Below are 17405 nucleotides of genomic sequence, written 5' to 3'. Positions count from 1 at the left end.
AATGGACCCAAAAGCTGATTACGATAACAGTTCCATACTGCAATAGTTGCCCATTTCGGCAATGGCAGGTCATTTCAGATGATGCCCTTTCCGATGCTGTGAGTAGAGGGATTAATATATGGTATATTGGAATGGACAGCGTTAGAGAATTTTAATAGTTATAGCAGCTACAAGTTTCCTGCCTTCATTTTCAAATGTGAAAAGCGAACCTTACACGAAGACCAGTCATGTCATTATTAATTAAAGAACGAATTTAATTAACGTGTAAGGGCTTAATGATAAATTCTCCATACCATTTGGATCATTAATTGCCAATTAGGTTGTGCACGAACATGACATAACCTAACATAAATGAACAAAATGAATCAACTTTGACAGCTATCAGTGGTTCGTTTATGGGTTCATTGCGTTCATTATAATTTGAATTCGTGTTAATAGATATGTAAACAAACCACTGATAGCTGTTTCAGCGGTATGTTTACAAACAAGCTTAAACAAAAATCGAAGAACACATCTTAAACAATCATCTTTACACTTTGCAACTAGTCACTTTTATTTAATAAATCTCAAAAACAAACCGTATCCAATCATGAACAAATGTTTTAAAACTCTATTTAGGCGATATGGACCGTAAATGGTCTCATCCAAATTGTTAACAGACAAACAAAAAAACTCTGTTTACAAACAGTACTGCTGGACTGTCAAAATGTGTTCATTCGATGGAGGTTAGCAGTACCGTTAAAAATCTAATTAGGTTTTGCACGAACATGACATAACCTCACAAAAATGAACAGAATGAACTTTTTTTGACAGTCGACGTGTACTTGTTTACAGTTTAAAAGTTCATCAGAAGTTCATCGTTCGAATGTAAAAATTGCAAGTTGCCTCGCACTCAACAGATTCATACATAAATCGCTCCTTGATGCTGGAAACACATACAGGGCAATCGTTTTAGTTATTTTCACTGTGGAATACGTTTTTAACAGTCACTTTTTCGTCATTTTTTCAAATTTTAACTTGCAGTTGCAAAACAAAACAAGTACACGGCAACTGTCAAAGATGAACTTGATTCATCGGCAGTTCATTTGTGTCGTCATCGTGCAAAACCTAATTAGGTTTTGCACGAACATAACATAACCTCACAAAAATGAACAAAATGAATTAACTTTGACCGCAAACAGTGGTTGGTTTATGTGTTCATTGCGTTCATTCTAATTTGTATACGTGTTAATTAGATTTTTTCATCGTGACGTCACAAATGAACAGGAATTCATCCTTGACAGTTCAGCGGTACTGTTTACAAACAAGCTTAAACAAAAACAAAATTTTTGTGAGGTTATGTCATGTTCGTGCAAAACCTAATTAATAGGATGAATATCAGGTTTTGCATGATGACGACACAAATGAACTGCCGATGAATCAAGTTCATCTTTGACAGCTGCCGTGTGTTTGTTTTGTTTTGCAACTGCAAATTAAACATTAAAAAATTACGAAAAGGGCCTGCTGAAAACGTGTTCCACAGTGAAAAGAACTAAAAAGATTGTCCTGTATGTGTTTGCAGCATCAAGGAGCGATATTTGTATAAATCTGTTTAGTGTCAGGCGGCTTGCAATTTATACATTCAAACGATGAATCTCTGATGAACTTTTAAACTATAAACAAATACACGTCGACTGTCAAAAAAAAAGTTCATTTTGTGAGGTTATGTCATGTTCGTGCAAATCCTAATTAGATTTTTTATCGTGACGTCACGAATGAACAAGCATTCATCCTTGACAGTTCAGCGGTACTGTTTACAAACAAGCGCAAACAAAAATCGAAGAACACATCTTAAACAATCATCTTTACACTTTGCAACCAGTTACTTTTATTTAATAAATCTCAAAAACAAACCGTATCCAAACATGAACTAATGTTTTAAAACTCTATTCAGGCTATATGGACCGTAAATGGTCTCATCCAATTTGTCAACAGCAAAAAAAAAACTTCTGTTTACAAACAGTACTGCTGAACTGTCAAAATGTGTTCGACTGATTGGGGTTAGCAGTGACGGTAAAAAATCTATTTGCGATTGGCACAATGACGCTAAAATGAAATGAAGAGGCGCTGCTTGTTTAAAGATGATACTTTCAGCAAGAGCTGTCAAATCGGTGGGAATTTTTTTAATTACTCCACCTTTTCGACGCTTTCTTATAAAAACGGGCAAATTCATTTGAAAAATCATAGTAGAAGTTGAAGAAAAAGTTTTTACTCTGAGGTGATAATGTTGATCCTAATTTATTGTGCAAAAACTAACGTTTATTTAGAATGAAGCATTTACTTGATTCAATACTATTTTTCAAATGCCCGGAAATCAAAAATTAAGTATCCAACATAAATGGTACTCGATCGCTAAGCAGAAATCAACACTACCCTGGTTTCTGTTTTGAAAAATGTTGGTCCGAATAAACCTAATCTTACCCAATTTCACACGTTTCTGAAGATTTTCCATGATTATCCGTAGTTCAAACTAGAACAAGTAGTAGTAATCACTTTGGAATCGATTTTCTTCTACTCTGAATTTATTTTTATAGCTGATATCTTTTTTTACTATTGGATAAACGACATCACTGCAAATCACTACCCCCAATATGAAAATTTTCGAAAGAACCCTCCTTTTCTTGGTTCCATTTTTCATTGACAGATGTCGCTACTGGTAATTCAGTTTCGCGGCAATGTGTCAATGGGCCATCTAACGTTATGTTTTAGGCGTACGTGTGCGAGGATGATGATTGCATTTGTTCAAGCGAAAAATTAATTTAAGTGTGAGAAAATTCATTTTTCACCTCTCATTTTCAAATGATTTTATTCGTCGCGTACATAATGAAATGTTACTTAAAGGACCGTATAGATGCGCAAACCGAACCAAATATGTTATATTATGATGAGAAATAGTGTTTTACCGCCTATTGATTCATTCCTCTAGAGTTCAAAATAACCTCAACCGAACCGAAACAAATTCCGGATCTCAAAATTTGTATACATATCATCTTATAAAATCAAAAATGATTACACGAAATAAAAGAAAATTAGTTTTCTTACATTGAAAATGAACAGTTTTTGTAACAAATCCTAAATTTTACAATCTAATTGAAATTATATGAGTTCCCCATTACAGCCCGTGCAAAATTCAATCGTCATCCTAAGAAAGGTTCAAATTATGAAACTTAGATGGCGCGTCAGGAAAAAATAGTTTTGCGTTAGATGCCCAATTGGCATATTGTCGCAATACTGAAATGTAGAGGCGCTGCTTGTTTAGAGATGATACTTTCAGCAAGAGCTGTCAAATCGGTAGGAAAATTTCTAATTACTCCACCTTTTCAACGATTTCTTATGAAAACGGGTAAATTCATTTGAAAAATCATAGTAAAAGTTGAAGAAAAAGTTTTTACTCTGAGGTGGTAATGTTGATCTTAGTTCATTGTGCGAAATCTACCGGTTATTCAGAATAGAGCCTTAAACCACAGACTAACAGACAGGACACTCAAATTAGATTCTTCAATCATTTTAACGGTCATTTCGAATATTCCTTTATTTGGGACAGTACTCACATGTGTCATGATGGCGCCACGTTAACCTATCAAAAACATCCTGTCTGTCATCTAGACTGTGTTTATTTTTTTCATTTACCAACAGAGTTGCCATTCATGCAGAATTACCTGTAATGTATTGATTTGTATACGTCCATGCGAATTTCATGCAGGATACAGATTTAATACATATTCACTTGCTTCTGGTCTGCCGCCACTTAATTTCGGGTGAAAACTACCAACACAATAAAAAATAGTCTAGATGAACAACGTTGAGTCAAATAAATGGTTACCTTCCAACATCGCGAAAAAGTTAAATATATTATCAACGTAATCCAATAATTTATTGTGACGATTCATTTTCAAAAATTTTGATGAAATCAGGCATCCCTGCAAGCAGCTGATCGGTGCTGACAAACGAGGGGAAACCAACTAGTAAAAAAACTTTTACGTAACACAAGGGGTGTACCGATAGTAAATAGTTCGCGCAGTACAATATAGGTGGAACTAGTGCATCACGAAAAATTATTTTTATAAGAATTTACTCATACTGTCATGTCTGTTAGTCTGTGCTTAAACTTGGTTTGATAGCATTTTTCTAATGCCTGGAAATAACAAATAAAGTATCCAAAATAAATAATACTCGATCGCTATACATTCTAGTACTCAAGAAATCAACTTTACACTGGTTTCTGTTTTAAAAAAATGTTGATCCGAAAAAACCTAACCTTACCATATTTCACACATTTCTGAAGATTTTCCATGTTTAATCGTAGTTTACACTAAAATAAGTAGTAGTAATCACTTTGAAATTGATTTTTTTCTACTCCGAGTGTACTTTTATTGCTCATATCTATTTGTACTATTGAATAAACGATAAAAATGTTTCAAATCATTACTGTCGATATGAAAATTTCCAAAAGAATCCTCCTTTTCTTGGTACCATTTTTCATTGGCAGGTGTCGCTACAGGTAAATCAGCTTTGCGACAATGTGCCAATAGCAATCAAAACAAAATATTGAATTATTACCCGCTTGCATGTGGCCTGTTAGCTTTTCCGGCAGAGAATTTCGCCTAGTTGTTATTAACACAGAACCGTTCTGCCGGATTTTTGCCATACAAGACTGCCAGGACAGTTTTGAATCGAGTTTTACAATTTTTGGCACCTTTGGTTTAATTTTTTTCATTGGAAATTTAGATGAACGGCAATAACATAGCTTTTGCACTAACAAACATGATATGCAAAGCTTTTTCTCTCAATATACCAGTATTTTCATTTCATTTACCTGGTCTCAAGACTCGTTTTCATTTTTAGATGTAGGCTCCCTATTTCATCTGAGCTACTAATTTCATCTCATTCCTTCATTTCATAGCTTTGAACATGAATCATATCATTTAACGTACCTGAACCAAACTGTGAAATATTTCAAAGGTTTATTAAGGTTTTAGCCACACTTTCGTATTAAAAATGGTTTTAAATCATTCAGTTATCGTTTTATTTCATTTAAAAATTAATTCACTTCCAATTTAGGAAACATTTTCGTCTCAAGTTTTACAATCCGTCATGTTTCTGAATATTTACTAATTGATTCGTCTCAAAACATTATCTAAAATTACCGCTAAGCAATGAATATCTTCAAAAATATAAGATGAAAGTTTGCACTTAATTCACTTGATTGCGCTTTGGTTTCATCTGATTTCGTAATGCAAGGTTGCCAAGTTTTCTAATAATTTTATTAAAAAAATATTATTATTTTTTCCTTTTATTCTTTAAATTACCACCAACAACTATTTTTTAGTATTCTAGACATAATTTTTCTTATATTAACGTTATTTATATTTCAATAGAACTGTTTCGGCTTTGAATATTACTAGAAAGAGCGCGTTAAATACGAATGAAGAAACCATAATGGTAAATCTAGTAGCACTGATTTTATTCCGATAAATGCCAACATAACACTGCTTTAGCGTGTGTGTTTCATTCAGAGTTGCCAGATATTTCCGTAGAAAATCTGTATTACCCTGAATGAAAAATCTGTGTTTATCTGTATTCACTATATAATCGAAATGTTTATAAAGAAAATATGTTGAGGTAATGTTATTCCAACATTTTATGGATTCAAAATGAGTAATTCAATAAGCGTTCAATATTCATAATTCACTCTACGACGACGAAATTACCTGTTTGCAATTTGTCATCAACAATCAGAATCAACAAAATATGATATCAATTTCATATACATTCAAGTTGTTGACTTGGTAATTTGATGTGGGGTTTGATCACCATTTTAATATTTTCAGATCAATTTGTGATACGTCCATTGATTACGAAACTTTTATCTAATCACTGCTACCAAAGAGCTCTCTAATTTGTTCCATCCAATTTTTTGTGAAATCTGTATTGAGTTCAGGAAATCTGAACAAAATCTGTGTTCTGTTTGAAATCTGCATTCGCAAGTAAAAATCTGAATAATAGAGATAAATCTGGCATTTCTGGTTTCATCGGCTGTGCATATGATATTTTCATATTTTTAAAAGGGAAAATCCACATTTAACTTACAGTAAAATTTTGGATGTAAAACTAAAGGTAACAAAACCGACCGAAATTTTTAAACGTCATAATGATTTCAAAATAGTTCTAAAAATATTGTGTGTTGTCTCACAGTTGGCGTTAAGGGCTGAGGACAGTACCGTTAAGTGGTAGGTTTTTTGCTATTTTCCCGTTTCAAATTCAATTTTCTTGGAAACAGTGCAGAATATAGAAAAACCCACCTGACAATGTCTTCGAAATATAGTTGAGAATATTCTGTGAAATTTTCAGAATGATTCATTGAGTTTAGCGGTCGTGTTGTATTTTTTTCTGACTGAAGAACTGCTGAAAATTGGAACGCTCGGAAATGCATACCTCTACTTGTTCATCGAATATCTCGGCTTTGAAGGCTTGCATCATAAATCTACCGTGACAAAGTCTAGATAATTTAGTTTAGATGCGATTAGTACATAAAAACATATATGTTATCGCGATAAAAATAAAGTCTTGTATTTTTCTGTGAAACAAAGTCAGTTTCAATGCATCCACCATTTTTTTTCTCTTTGGTTTCCTGATAGCATTCTGAAAAAAGAGAGAGAAATAAAATGTGCTCGACAAGGCTGCTAAACACACAGATTCAATCTTTGTGAAAGTTGAATATTTTTTTTATTGTTCATTGAAATCCATGTAATGTCCAACCCATACGATAGATTAATGTGATAAAACTTCTGATCAAAATATTAAAATGTATGCCCGGTACAGTTTGCTCATATACGAGAGAGTACAAGAGAAATACGATGCGCAAAGGAAATCGAGCGAGCCACGTGGTCGATTTAAAACCCAACACGTGGCCCTGCGTCCTCAGACCTTGAGTCCTTTTACAAAGAGTATTGATATTTTGAAACTGAGAGTGTAATAGTGCAATATTTTGTTTTGATTGCTATCGCAATTGCTAATTAATAGGATGAATATAGGGCCAACGATAGAAGGAATAAAAATCCATTGAGATGAAATTAGGAACAGACTGGTGCTTTTTGCTGATTTGGTTGGCTAAATCAGGTGTTTGATATAAGGTTTTCACTAATGAGATGAAATAGGGAGCCGTTACCCTACGTGCAGGATTGACGAATATCAAATGAAGTCGAACAGAAAACAAGGAAGGAAAAGTGATCTTGCAAGACGTGACGTGGCGAGAGAAGGACGTAATTTCGCCTACAAAATTTCGACAGCAGCCGGAATCTTGCCAGGCTTCTGCCGGCTGCCAAATTTTCTCACAAACAGGTAGGTTCAAAAAGTCAGAATTATTTTTAAAAGGGGCCAACGCCAACTGTGAGACAACACACGATATTTTTAGAACTAATTTGGAATTAGTACGACTTTTAATAATTATTGGGTCGTTTTTTTCTTTCGTTTTACATTTAAAATTTTACTGTAAGCTTAATTTGGAGTGGTCCTTTTAAAAATATAAAAATATCAGATGCACAACCGATGAAACACACACACTCACCAGCGTACAGTAGGAAAAAATCTATGAAAACCCGCAAAGAGTTTTGTAACTCATGAACAAATTGAGATAGGTCAACAAACTAAAGCGTTTCGAAATCGAGTGCGGTCTAATGAAATAGCTTGATTTTAAGTAAAAATGAATCGAATGGAAGAGTGTACACTGGCCGCACGAAACGTTTTGATGGTATTATTTTGCGCGGTACGTGTTTCCACAAGCACTTTTCTACATATATTCGAAGCCGAAACTGTTTTATTGAAATACAAATATCAATAATATAATGAAACTAATGTCACGGAAAAAAATACTTGTTGATGGAAATTGAAAAAAAAATCGTAATATTATGAGAAGTTCATTGTTTTCAGGCATGCTGAAAAATATGATTCAGGTTCAAAGTTATGAGATGAAGGGATGAGATGGAAATAGAAGCTCAGATGAAATAGAAAGTCGTTGCCCGATTTTGGAAGGCAAAAACAAGGTGAAATCATTGAATGCAAAAACCAAGCACTAATTTCGCTATTCAACAATCGTTTAAAAACATTTTTTTTGCAAGAACCGGACAAACAAAAAACGTTGAATGCATAAACCAGACAAAAAATTACCCGATTCTTTCGAAACCAATGCTTTTATTCGGTTCTTGTAACTTATTCAAAGTTTTTTTACCGACTGCCGCTGCGGACGAAGCATGGTTTACTTGTTTGTTACGGGCGGTTTGATCCATGCTGCGTTTCACAGTGACAGACGGCAGAAAAACTTTAAATGCAAGAACCGGAAAAAATTAAACCAAAAATTACTTTTTTCAGCGGTTAATGGAATGAACTAAATCGATCGAAAGAACAAATTGTTTCCATTTGATTCCATTATATTTAAGAGTCTTCACTATTTCGCTACTAACGTCACGAAATAGTAACAGAGACAGATACCAGTATTTCGGTGTGCTATTTGCATCCTTCTGCAGTATATCAGTTCTCGTCTTCTATCGAAAAGAATTTGTTTTTTTGTAAGTAAAGTGAACAATTTCTGTGACTTCCATCAAAATTTCATCAAAAATACCCGTCATGGAGGGTGTCATTGGAAAGTTTTCACAATATTCTCCATGAGTGTTACAAAGTGTGTCGTACAATTATGAGAGAATTTTTTTGGAAACACTGTTCTTTAAGTGACGAAATAGTTTAGTAAAATAGAACTAGATGTGAAACGTTGAAAAAAAACCCTAGCCCCTGAAAATAGATATCTATCGGCTTAATCGGCATTGAGTACAGAAAAAAAGTATAAATGCAGATAAATCGTGTTATCAATCATTAAAATTTCGAATTGTCGGTTCTGCATTTGGTGGAATATTCAATATGACGATAATCCAGTAGCTTCCGAACATAAATTACCTCGTTGAATGGTTTGATTTTCGTGTGCATGATGAATGGAAATTTGCACAGTTCGCACGCGTTTGTCTCCGACGCGGTGAGCCATTGCTGCAGGCAGGTTTGGTGCACGAACTTGAGACTGCCGGAACAGTAGCACGGTGTGAGCAGCGGATTCAGCGGGTCCGATTCGCAGTGACATATGCGGCAGATGTCACCGCTGCTCTGGGATGCTTGACTACTGCTGGAACCGTATCTGAGGGAAAGAAAGAAAAAATAAATGGATGAAAAATGCTACTAATCGTGATTTTTAAAATCGACATATTACAACACATTTGCGCAAATGTTCTGTTCTCGAAAAATATTTCATCTGATAGGCTGATACTTGTTATCCCACGTCTGTTTCAATTAGATACTACGAAGCACGTCATTCTTCGATTGATAACGTAGGATTTGCTTTGGCATCTGGTAGACTTACTGAAAATATTGGTTCTAAAATTAACACCGGTACGCTAAGACATACTTTACGTACAGTGCATTATCACTCCGTATCGCTGGTTCCCCAGTAAGAAAGTGGGAAGAATTTGTTGGAGGTTGAGCGTCTGTTGAACTGCATACTTAACGAAATGAATCGTCCAGCCTGTTGAAAATGGTTTGTTCATTTGGTCGGCTTTCATAAGCTGCTGTACACTCGACTGACTGTCGATGTAAAATGATGGATCCACGTTTCATCCATTGTAATAAATCGACGTAAAAAATTCCAATTTATGACACTCAATCATGACCAAACACGTTAATGATTGTGATCAGTTATGAGAAAACGAGGCAACTAACAAAACAACGGTATTTGCACGTACACGTTTAAATTCAGCAAATAATTTGATTGATTTGTTTTAAGTAGGGCTGTTTCTTCATTTGATCCGTTTCATTCCCATTCCATTTGTTTTTCGATTGTTTTTAAAATTTCAGAAGTAGCATCAGTGAAACCACAATAACTAATACACTACCCGATCAGAAAACCATATCTGAATTGTATTGAAATTGTATCTCGTTTTGATGTTTATACCAAAAAAGACATATAATTAAGATGTACAGTTTTGCACTCCATAGGTAATTCGGTGTAAATTGTACCAAAATTTGATTTACAGTAGTGATATTTATTTATATATAAAAATATGATCAAGAAATTTTGTGTTTCAAACATTATAGCTAAATTATAATTTTTTTTCTCTTACTGAAAGAAAAATTAAATGAACTTCAATCTACTGTACCCAATTTCAAATCAATTAAGATATAACAATCTTATTTCACATTAAAATAATCTTAGATATAATCAGATACAAATGACACAAATGTTTGATATAAAATCTTGATATTTTAACAACTATCCATAGTGAATTTATATCAAATTCTGATGGATTTTGTGTTATTTATAAAATCAAAATTTGATACAATTTATATAAACGCATCTGATCGGGTAGTGAACCCAATGACATGGAATTTTAACAGATGACATCTACAGGGTGTTTCTATTGAACACTAGAGGGATTTTTTATTAGTCTCGCCGTCTGTCTGACAGATCGAAGACTTATTGACCTACGTGTTATATTTTCAATGAGAAATGGAATGTTTAAGGTTCTACTTACAACCTTAGGAAAACAGCCATTGTTGGAAAACGCAAAAGCAGTTTCCTCCGCTATCACTAGAAAAAACTTTGTGAAAAAAGTACGGGTGGGTAATGTCAGGGACAGAGTTAATAAAAGTAATTTTCATTGACTGAAAAATAGACGAAAATGACAAGAAATTACTGTCACTCTCAGCTTCGCTTGCAAACTATGAGAACGAAATCCATGTCCAGTCAATGACATAAACGGGACAGTAGTTTCAAAATTGTGTTTTTCCTTTCATTTGCCCTTTCAGTCATTTGCAGTTTTCAGTGAAAATCCCATAGTATGCAGTGTCGATATTCAACCAAAGCTGTGAGAATTGAAAACGACAGAAAAAGGTTTCACGATAAGTTTTATCTGTTGGTGCTAGAATTTGTAGTAGTTTTGGTTTCCAAAGAAGTTCTGGGATGTAATTACTTTGATTTGCCATATTTTAGTCTCTTTTTATAGCCAAGCGTCACATATTTTCAATACATCGATGAAAGAATGAGAATTGAAATTCTGCTGTTGCTACTTGAAGACGTTAGTTTGGTTTCGTCTTGTCACAGAAAAAAGAGTGACGTTAGCAATTATGTTCTCTAATTTTTTTCGATTAGAAACGAAAATGCTTCGTCTCTCTTCGTTTGTTCTGGTGTCGGTCATTTACGAATGAGACAGTGAAACATTGAAAATGAGACTGCAGGAATGGTTTCTTTCAATGAGAATGTGTGACAATTTTAAGCTCTGGTCAGGGACATAACTGAATGACGTGAATATGAATAAAACAACTGACATGCTTTCCACACCTCGAAAAAAAAATTTTTTTTAAGCGAATTCTATGCCTATTTATTATAAACAAACATAATAGAAATACATTTATTTCGAATCTTACTAAAAATTTGGAATAATTCCATTGTTCATGACACTGCAAATAAAATGATGACGACGACCGACGTATAACACGTAAAAAAATCAAATGAAACCGAATATTTTTGATTTATGACGCAAAATTTTGAATTTTTGTATTTTCAGAGGTATCCTTTGGAAAGTGTCAAAACATTTTTATGGTAAATTGTTGTATCTGAAACATGCAGGTATACAAAACTCATAAATTAAAAATGAGAAGATACAACGAAAAAAAAAATTCTTAGAATCTTAGGCTGTTTGAATTTGAAACCTTGAACTCAAAAATTTTTAGAATATTTAAAAATCATTGCATTTTATGAGATGATCGGATTCGTAAAATCTAATGAAGATACAAAAATTCGTCCAAGACAAGAAATGTGCGTATTTTCCTTAGCTTTCAAATAAGCAATTCCATAAAACAACCTTGAAAGTTAGTTTCATGAAAGAAGTTAAAAATTAATAAACAAATAAAATAAATATTTCAACTTGGGCCTATTTTTTTCTTTTTTTAGTTGAAAAAAGAAGCCTTAGGGGTTTAACTCAATGTCGGAAAAGTTTCAGAGTGGAAAGATTAATACTTTCGGAGCAGTGAATTTTTCAATCACGACCCGCACGTGCGGAGCGTACTGCAGTGCAACTCGCTCGAATACAAGCCTAACTTGTCGACATATGTTGCGCCACTGATCGAATGCTAATTTTGACAGTTTATTATTAGCAACGTTTCAGTTAAGATCGTGGTGTAAAGATGAATTCAAAAATCAAAAACATTCGTTGTGTCGAGTCTCTTCTTGAGAAATTCGATTCTCTGCAAGCAAATGATATTTTGTGTGCACCGTGTAAAATTGTATGACTTTAATTATTATTTCAGGGGAAATTGTTTTTCTGTAAAATATGAACATTCATGATCTTTAATATAAAGACATCAAAAGTTTGATTAAAAAAATTAGTTTTTACTTGTTCTCGGAATCGCAATAATCCTTTTTTCCCACGAGATTACCTACTTTCGTAACATAATATCTTGATGTGTTCATCGTATGCGCTGTCTTACGAATACTCTAGTTTTCTAGCAAAACATTTTTGTTTCAATTCGGTAAGATAACCGGAGGGCAAATATGGTTCATTCTAAAAAGGCAATTTGAAAAACAGAAAAAAAATTATGCCCAAGTTTGAATTTTTTTATTTGTTTAATAATTTTTAACTTTTTCCATCAAACTAACTTCAAAGGTTGTTTTTTTGGAATCGCTTATTTGAAAGCTAAGGAAAAGACGCACATTTCAAGTCTTGAACGAGTTTTTGTATCTTTATTAGATTTTACAGTATAGGCTGATGAAAAAAGGTTCACAAAAATATTCACAAGAGGAGATAAGTATTCTCAATATAATAGTATGATAAGGAATAAAGATTCTCAACATTGATCTGAATTGACGAAATCATACAACCAATGTGCATTTTTTATGTAAATTGAGGAAACTGTGGACCGAAGATTATGGAAAAAAGTTTACAACATTTGTATTAACTGAACCGTTATTCTATAGGTTTTCCTCCTGGGTGAACGACCAGAATAGTTAAAGCCGGGGTTAATTGAATTATATAAAAAAGTACGGGTGTGTAATGTCAGAGACATAACTGGATGTCGTGAATACGAATATGACACGCTTTATTTATGCTTCCGAATTCGAATTGGTAATTGATCGATTGTTTGAATTGTGCAACTTTCCCCTCTTTCATTACTAGAAATTTAAACGATGCGCCTAGACTAAATTACATATTAGTTACATTAAACATTCTGAAACGCAATTAAATATTATAAAATAAGCAGTATAGTTCATTATAATAAAAAATGGTGGCTCTGAAAAGAACTTTTTATGGAAGCGTTCGTGATGAAGAGTGACGAGTTGAGTTAGTTCAACACGCAGACTCTGAATTCTAAACCCATATTCCGAAACTAAGCTCTGAAATTTGAAGACCGCCATGACTACCAGAATGAGTTGTATAGAGTACAGTAAAGTAAATTTCCGCATAATTCTTTACGAGTATTATTATGGTTCTAAAAAGAACCGAATAGAAGAAGTCTGGAATAAAGAACTGGACCCTGAGTTCAAGAACTAAATTTAGAACCAATAACAGACTCAGAATCCAGTTTGAATTCTAGAACTGCAATTTCGAAACTGAAATTAGTTCCGGAATACAGTTTCAGCACGCAGGCTCTGAATACTAAACCTATATTGCGGAACTAATATCTGAAATTTGAACTTCTCGTTACGACTACCGAAAAGCAAATGAGAGTTGCTACCTGAGCAGTCTTCTCGTCTTGATGGCCAGCAAGCGAATGAGAGTTGCTACCTGAGCGTTTGAGGTTTTAACCACGCAAAAGGTGCACTCTCCGTCGCTGCTGGTTGATGGTTCAACTCCCACGACGTCTGCTTCCACCGAACGCACGAAAAGAAATGATCGATTTTCGACCACGGTTTCCCTTTTATACGCATTCAGTTGAAGATATGTGCCTGACTGCCTCAAAATCGTCGTCCTTGCGCGAAAAATCAAAGCGAAAGTAAAGAGTTTTCCGCATTATTTTCAAATTTAAAAAAAAATAATTTTTGAGTTGTTTGTAGTTATCTCACATTGTTCAAAATATTATCCTAAATTCCTGATCATATTTTTGATGAAATGGTGAAAGAATTATGTTGCTACCATTAATACAAGTCGAGATATTCACGATTAAGTTCTGCCCATTCTTCCATATGGCTAATTTTGAAAAGGCACCCCATAGTAAAGTAAGTCGTATTCACGACAAAAAAGTTATTCTATAGTACGACTGTAGTTATGATGTTAAACAGCCTTTCGTTATGAAATAATCATTATCAGATGGAAAATCTTGAAGGATTACGTAGAAATAATGATGTCATAAGATTGTTTATAACGAGGAGGGAGTAGTAAGTCTGTCTGTCTCATACAACTGAAAATTTTATCATAAATTACTGAATATATTACCGATGGTATGGAGAAGAAATTATAATGCTGCCTTAAATACAGCAAAGGATATTCAAGAATCAGTTCTACCCATTCTTGTACAGGGAAGATTTTGAAAATGCGCCCCATAGCGAAGTACGAGGTCTGTTCAAAAAGTTTCCGGAATTTTTTAATTAGTTTTGCGTTTCGTCTTTGACTCATCAGTGCAGAGCAGTTCAAATTGAACTGCTTAGTGCTAAACTCGGCAGTTCAATTTGAACCGCTAAGCAGACGTAAAGTTTCTGCTACTTACAGAACACTTTTTGTTTTGCAACGGAGTGCAATGTCTTTTCTGACGTGCCGAACGAAAACGTGTTTTCGACTATTTCTGGTCGATGCAGGTTAGGTCATTTAGGGGTTAGCTAAATTTTGTGCTAGGGCACATAACCGTTTTTATTAGTTTTACGTTTCGTCTTTGACTCATCAGTGCAGAGCAGTTCAAATTGAACTGCTTAGTGCTAAACTCGGCAGTTCAATTTGAACCGCTAAGCAGACGTAAAGTTTCTGCTACTTACAGAACACTTTTTGTTTTGCAACGGAGTGCAATGTCTTTTCTGACGTGCCGAACGAAAACGTGTTTTCGACTATTTCTGGCCGATGCAGGTTAGGTCATTTAGGGGTTAGCTAAATTTTGTGCTAGGGCACATAACCGTTTTTATTAGTTTTACGTTTCGTCTTTGACTCATCAGTGCAGAGCAGTTCAAATTGAACTGCTTAGTGCTAAACTCGGCAGTTCAATTTGAACCGCTAAGCAGACGTAAAGTTTCTGCTACTTACAGAACATTTTTTGTTTTGCAACGGAGTGCAATGTCTTTTCTGACGTGCCGAACGAAAACGTGTTTTCGACTATTTCTGGCCGATGCAGGTTAGGTCATTTAGGGGTTAGCTAAATTTTGTGCTAGGGCACATAACCGTTTTTATTAGTTTTACGTTTCGTCTTTGACTCATCAGTGCAGAGCAGTTCAAATTGAACTGCTTAGTGCTAAACTCGGCAGTTCAATTTGAACCGCTAAGCAGCTGTATTCATTGTTTACATTCTGTCTTGTAGCGGCTGGTGTAGACGTGTTTTTTTGAGCTCGGCGATTTTTGTTAGTTTAAACAATGGAAGAATTGAAGAGTCAAAGAATTTGTATTAAATTTTGCGTGAAAAATGAAATACAGTGTAACCAAGTGTGCGAAATGTTACAGAGAGCCTACGGTGAGTCTGCTATGAAAAAAACAAGTGTTTGCGAGTGGTATAAGCGTTTCCAAGATGGCCGCGAAGACGTTGAAGACGACGAACGCTCCGGTCGACCCAGCACGTCAATAATCGATGAAAATGTGGGAAAAGTGGAAAAAATGATTATGGATGATCGCCGAATCACTATTAGAGAAGTTGCTGATGAAGTTGGCATATCAGTTGGCTCATGCCATCATATTTTTTCAAATGTTTTGGGCATGAAACGAGTGGCAGCAAAATTCGTTCCAAAACTGCTGAATTTTGATCAAAAAAACAAACGCATTACCATCGCTCAGGAGCTGTTAAACGACGTCAACGACGATCTAAATTTACTTGAAAGGGTCATAACTGGTGATGAAACATGGGTGTACGTTTATGATATCGAAACAAAAGCACAATCGTCCACGTGGAAGCACCCAACGTCAGACAAAAATCGCCGAGCTCAAAAAAACACGTCTACACCAGCCGCTACAAGACAGAATGTAAACAATGAATACAGCTGAAAATTTCACCATACATTAGGGACATATGTACCAACACAATAAAAAAAAATTTGACCACCGGACTCTCCAGACGCGCGCAATTAAAAAATTCCGGGAACTTTTTGAACAGACCTCGTAAGTCTTATTTACGACAAAAGGTGGGTGGGTTATGCCACAGACATAACTGGAGGTCTTTAATGCGAATAAAATTTACATGATTCTAAATTCAGGATTTAAAAGCTGAAACTGAATTTAAAGGACTACATTCAGAACCTGGGACATTCTCAGAATTCAATTACAAATTGCAGCGATGCAATTACTGATAATGTTGCTTCTGCTACTAGTTGGGAAGGCAAATGTTCGACACACCGAATTTCTGTTATTGTTGCTGTTGGTGGAAGGTCCTCACCAATACGTACAGATTCGTTCAAAGCACAAGAAGGAATCATCGATTTTATATTATCTTTTATATTCGTCCAGCTGAACATCGGGACTGATATATGCCTAACTATCTCAAAATCGTCATTGCTGGTACGAATAAGGGAATGATGAGTTTGCCTCATTGTTTCCAAAAAATTGAAAAAACTTCATTTTTGAGTTATTTAATGTTATCTCACACCGTTGAAAATTTGATCATAAATTGCTGATCATATTTCTAATGGCATGGTGAAAGAATTATGTTTTTGCGTTTAGTACAACTCGGGATGCTTACGATTAAGATCTACCCGCTCTTCCACAGAGCGAATTTTGTAAAGGCGCCCGATAGTAAAGTGAAACGTATTCACATCAAAACATCATTTTATTTCGAAAAAATGAACAAAATGAACTGACTTTGTTCTTTTAAATTTTCACTCATCCACATCGGAGAAAACTGCTTTTTTGTTTTGCAACAATGGCTGTTTTTCTGAGATTGTAAAATAGTAAATTTGTCAATATGACTATATAAAAATCGAAGAGGTTTAGAAAGCAAAACTTACATGACGTAACGTCTTGCCAAAACCCCTCAGCCCATTTCTTAAAACGTGACATAATTTGTGCATGAATATATGCACAAGATAGGAACCCTTTTTATCGACTTTTCATACATCCACCAGAGACTTCCATCCCCCCGAGTGGCCTTCTCATTCACTCAGGTGTCGTCGGTCGGTTGCTGTGACGCATTTAGCACAAGGCTAGTTAGCT

At 34.7% G+C, this 17405-nt stretch overlaps 1 protein-coding gene across 1 annotated transcript in view; it reads right to left on the bottom strand.

The window, feature by feature from the left end:
• LOC131439367 (uncharacterized) overlaps window positions 1-17405 on the bottom strand; it is an 81079-nt gene that overhangs the window by 7312 nt on the left and 56362 nt on the right. The window contains exon 3 of the mRNA XM_058610290.1: window positions 8986-9217. Within this exon, the coding sequence (XP_058466273.1) occupies window positions 8986-9217 (232 nt within the window). The remainder of the gene's footprint in view (window positions 1-8985; window positions 9218-17405) is intronic.

The sequence above is a fragment of the Malaya genurostris genome, chromosome 3 (assembly GCF_030247185.1).
Source record: "Malaya genurostris strain Urasoe2022 chromosome 3, Malgen_1.1, whole genome shotgun sequence".
Classification (NCBI taxonomy): Eukaryota; Metazoa; Arthropoda; class Insecta; order Diptera; family Culicidae; genus Malaya; species Malaya genurostris.
The sequence above is the reverse complement of the archived record's forward strand: the minus strand, read 5'-3'. Positions and strand labels throughout refer to the sequence as shown.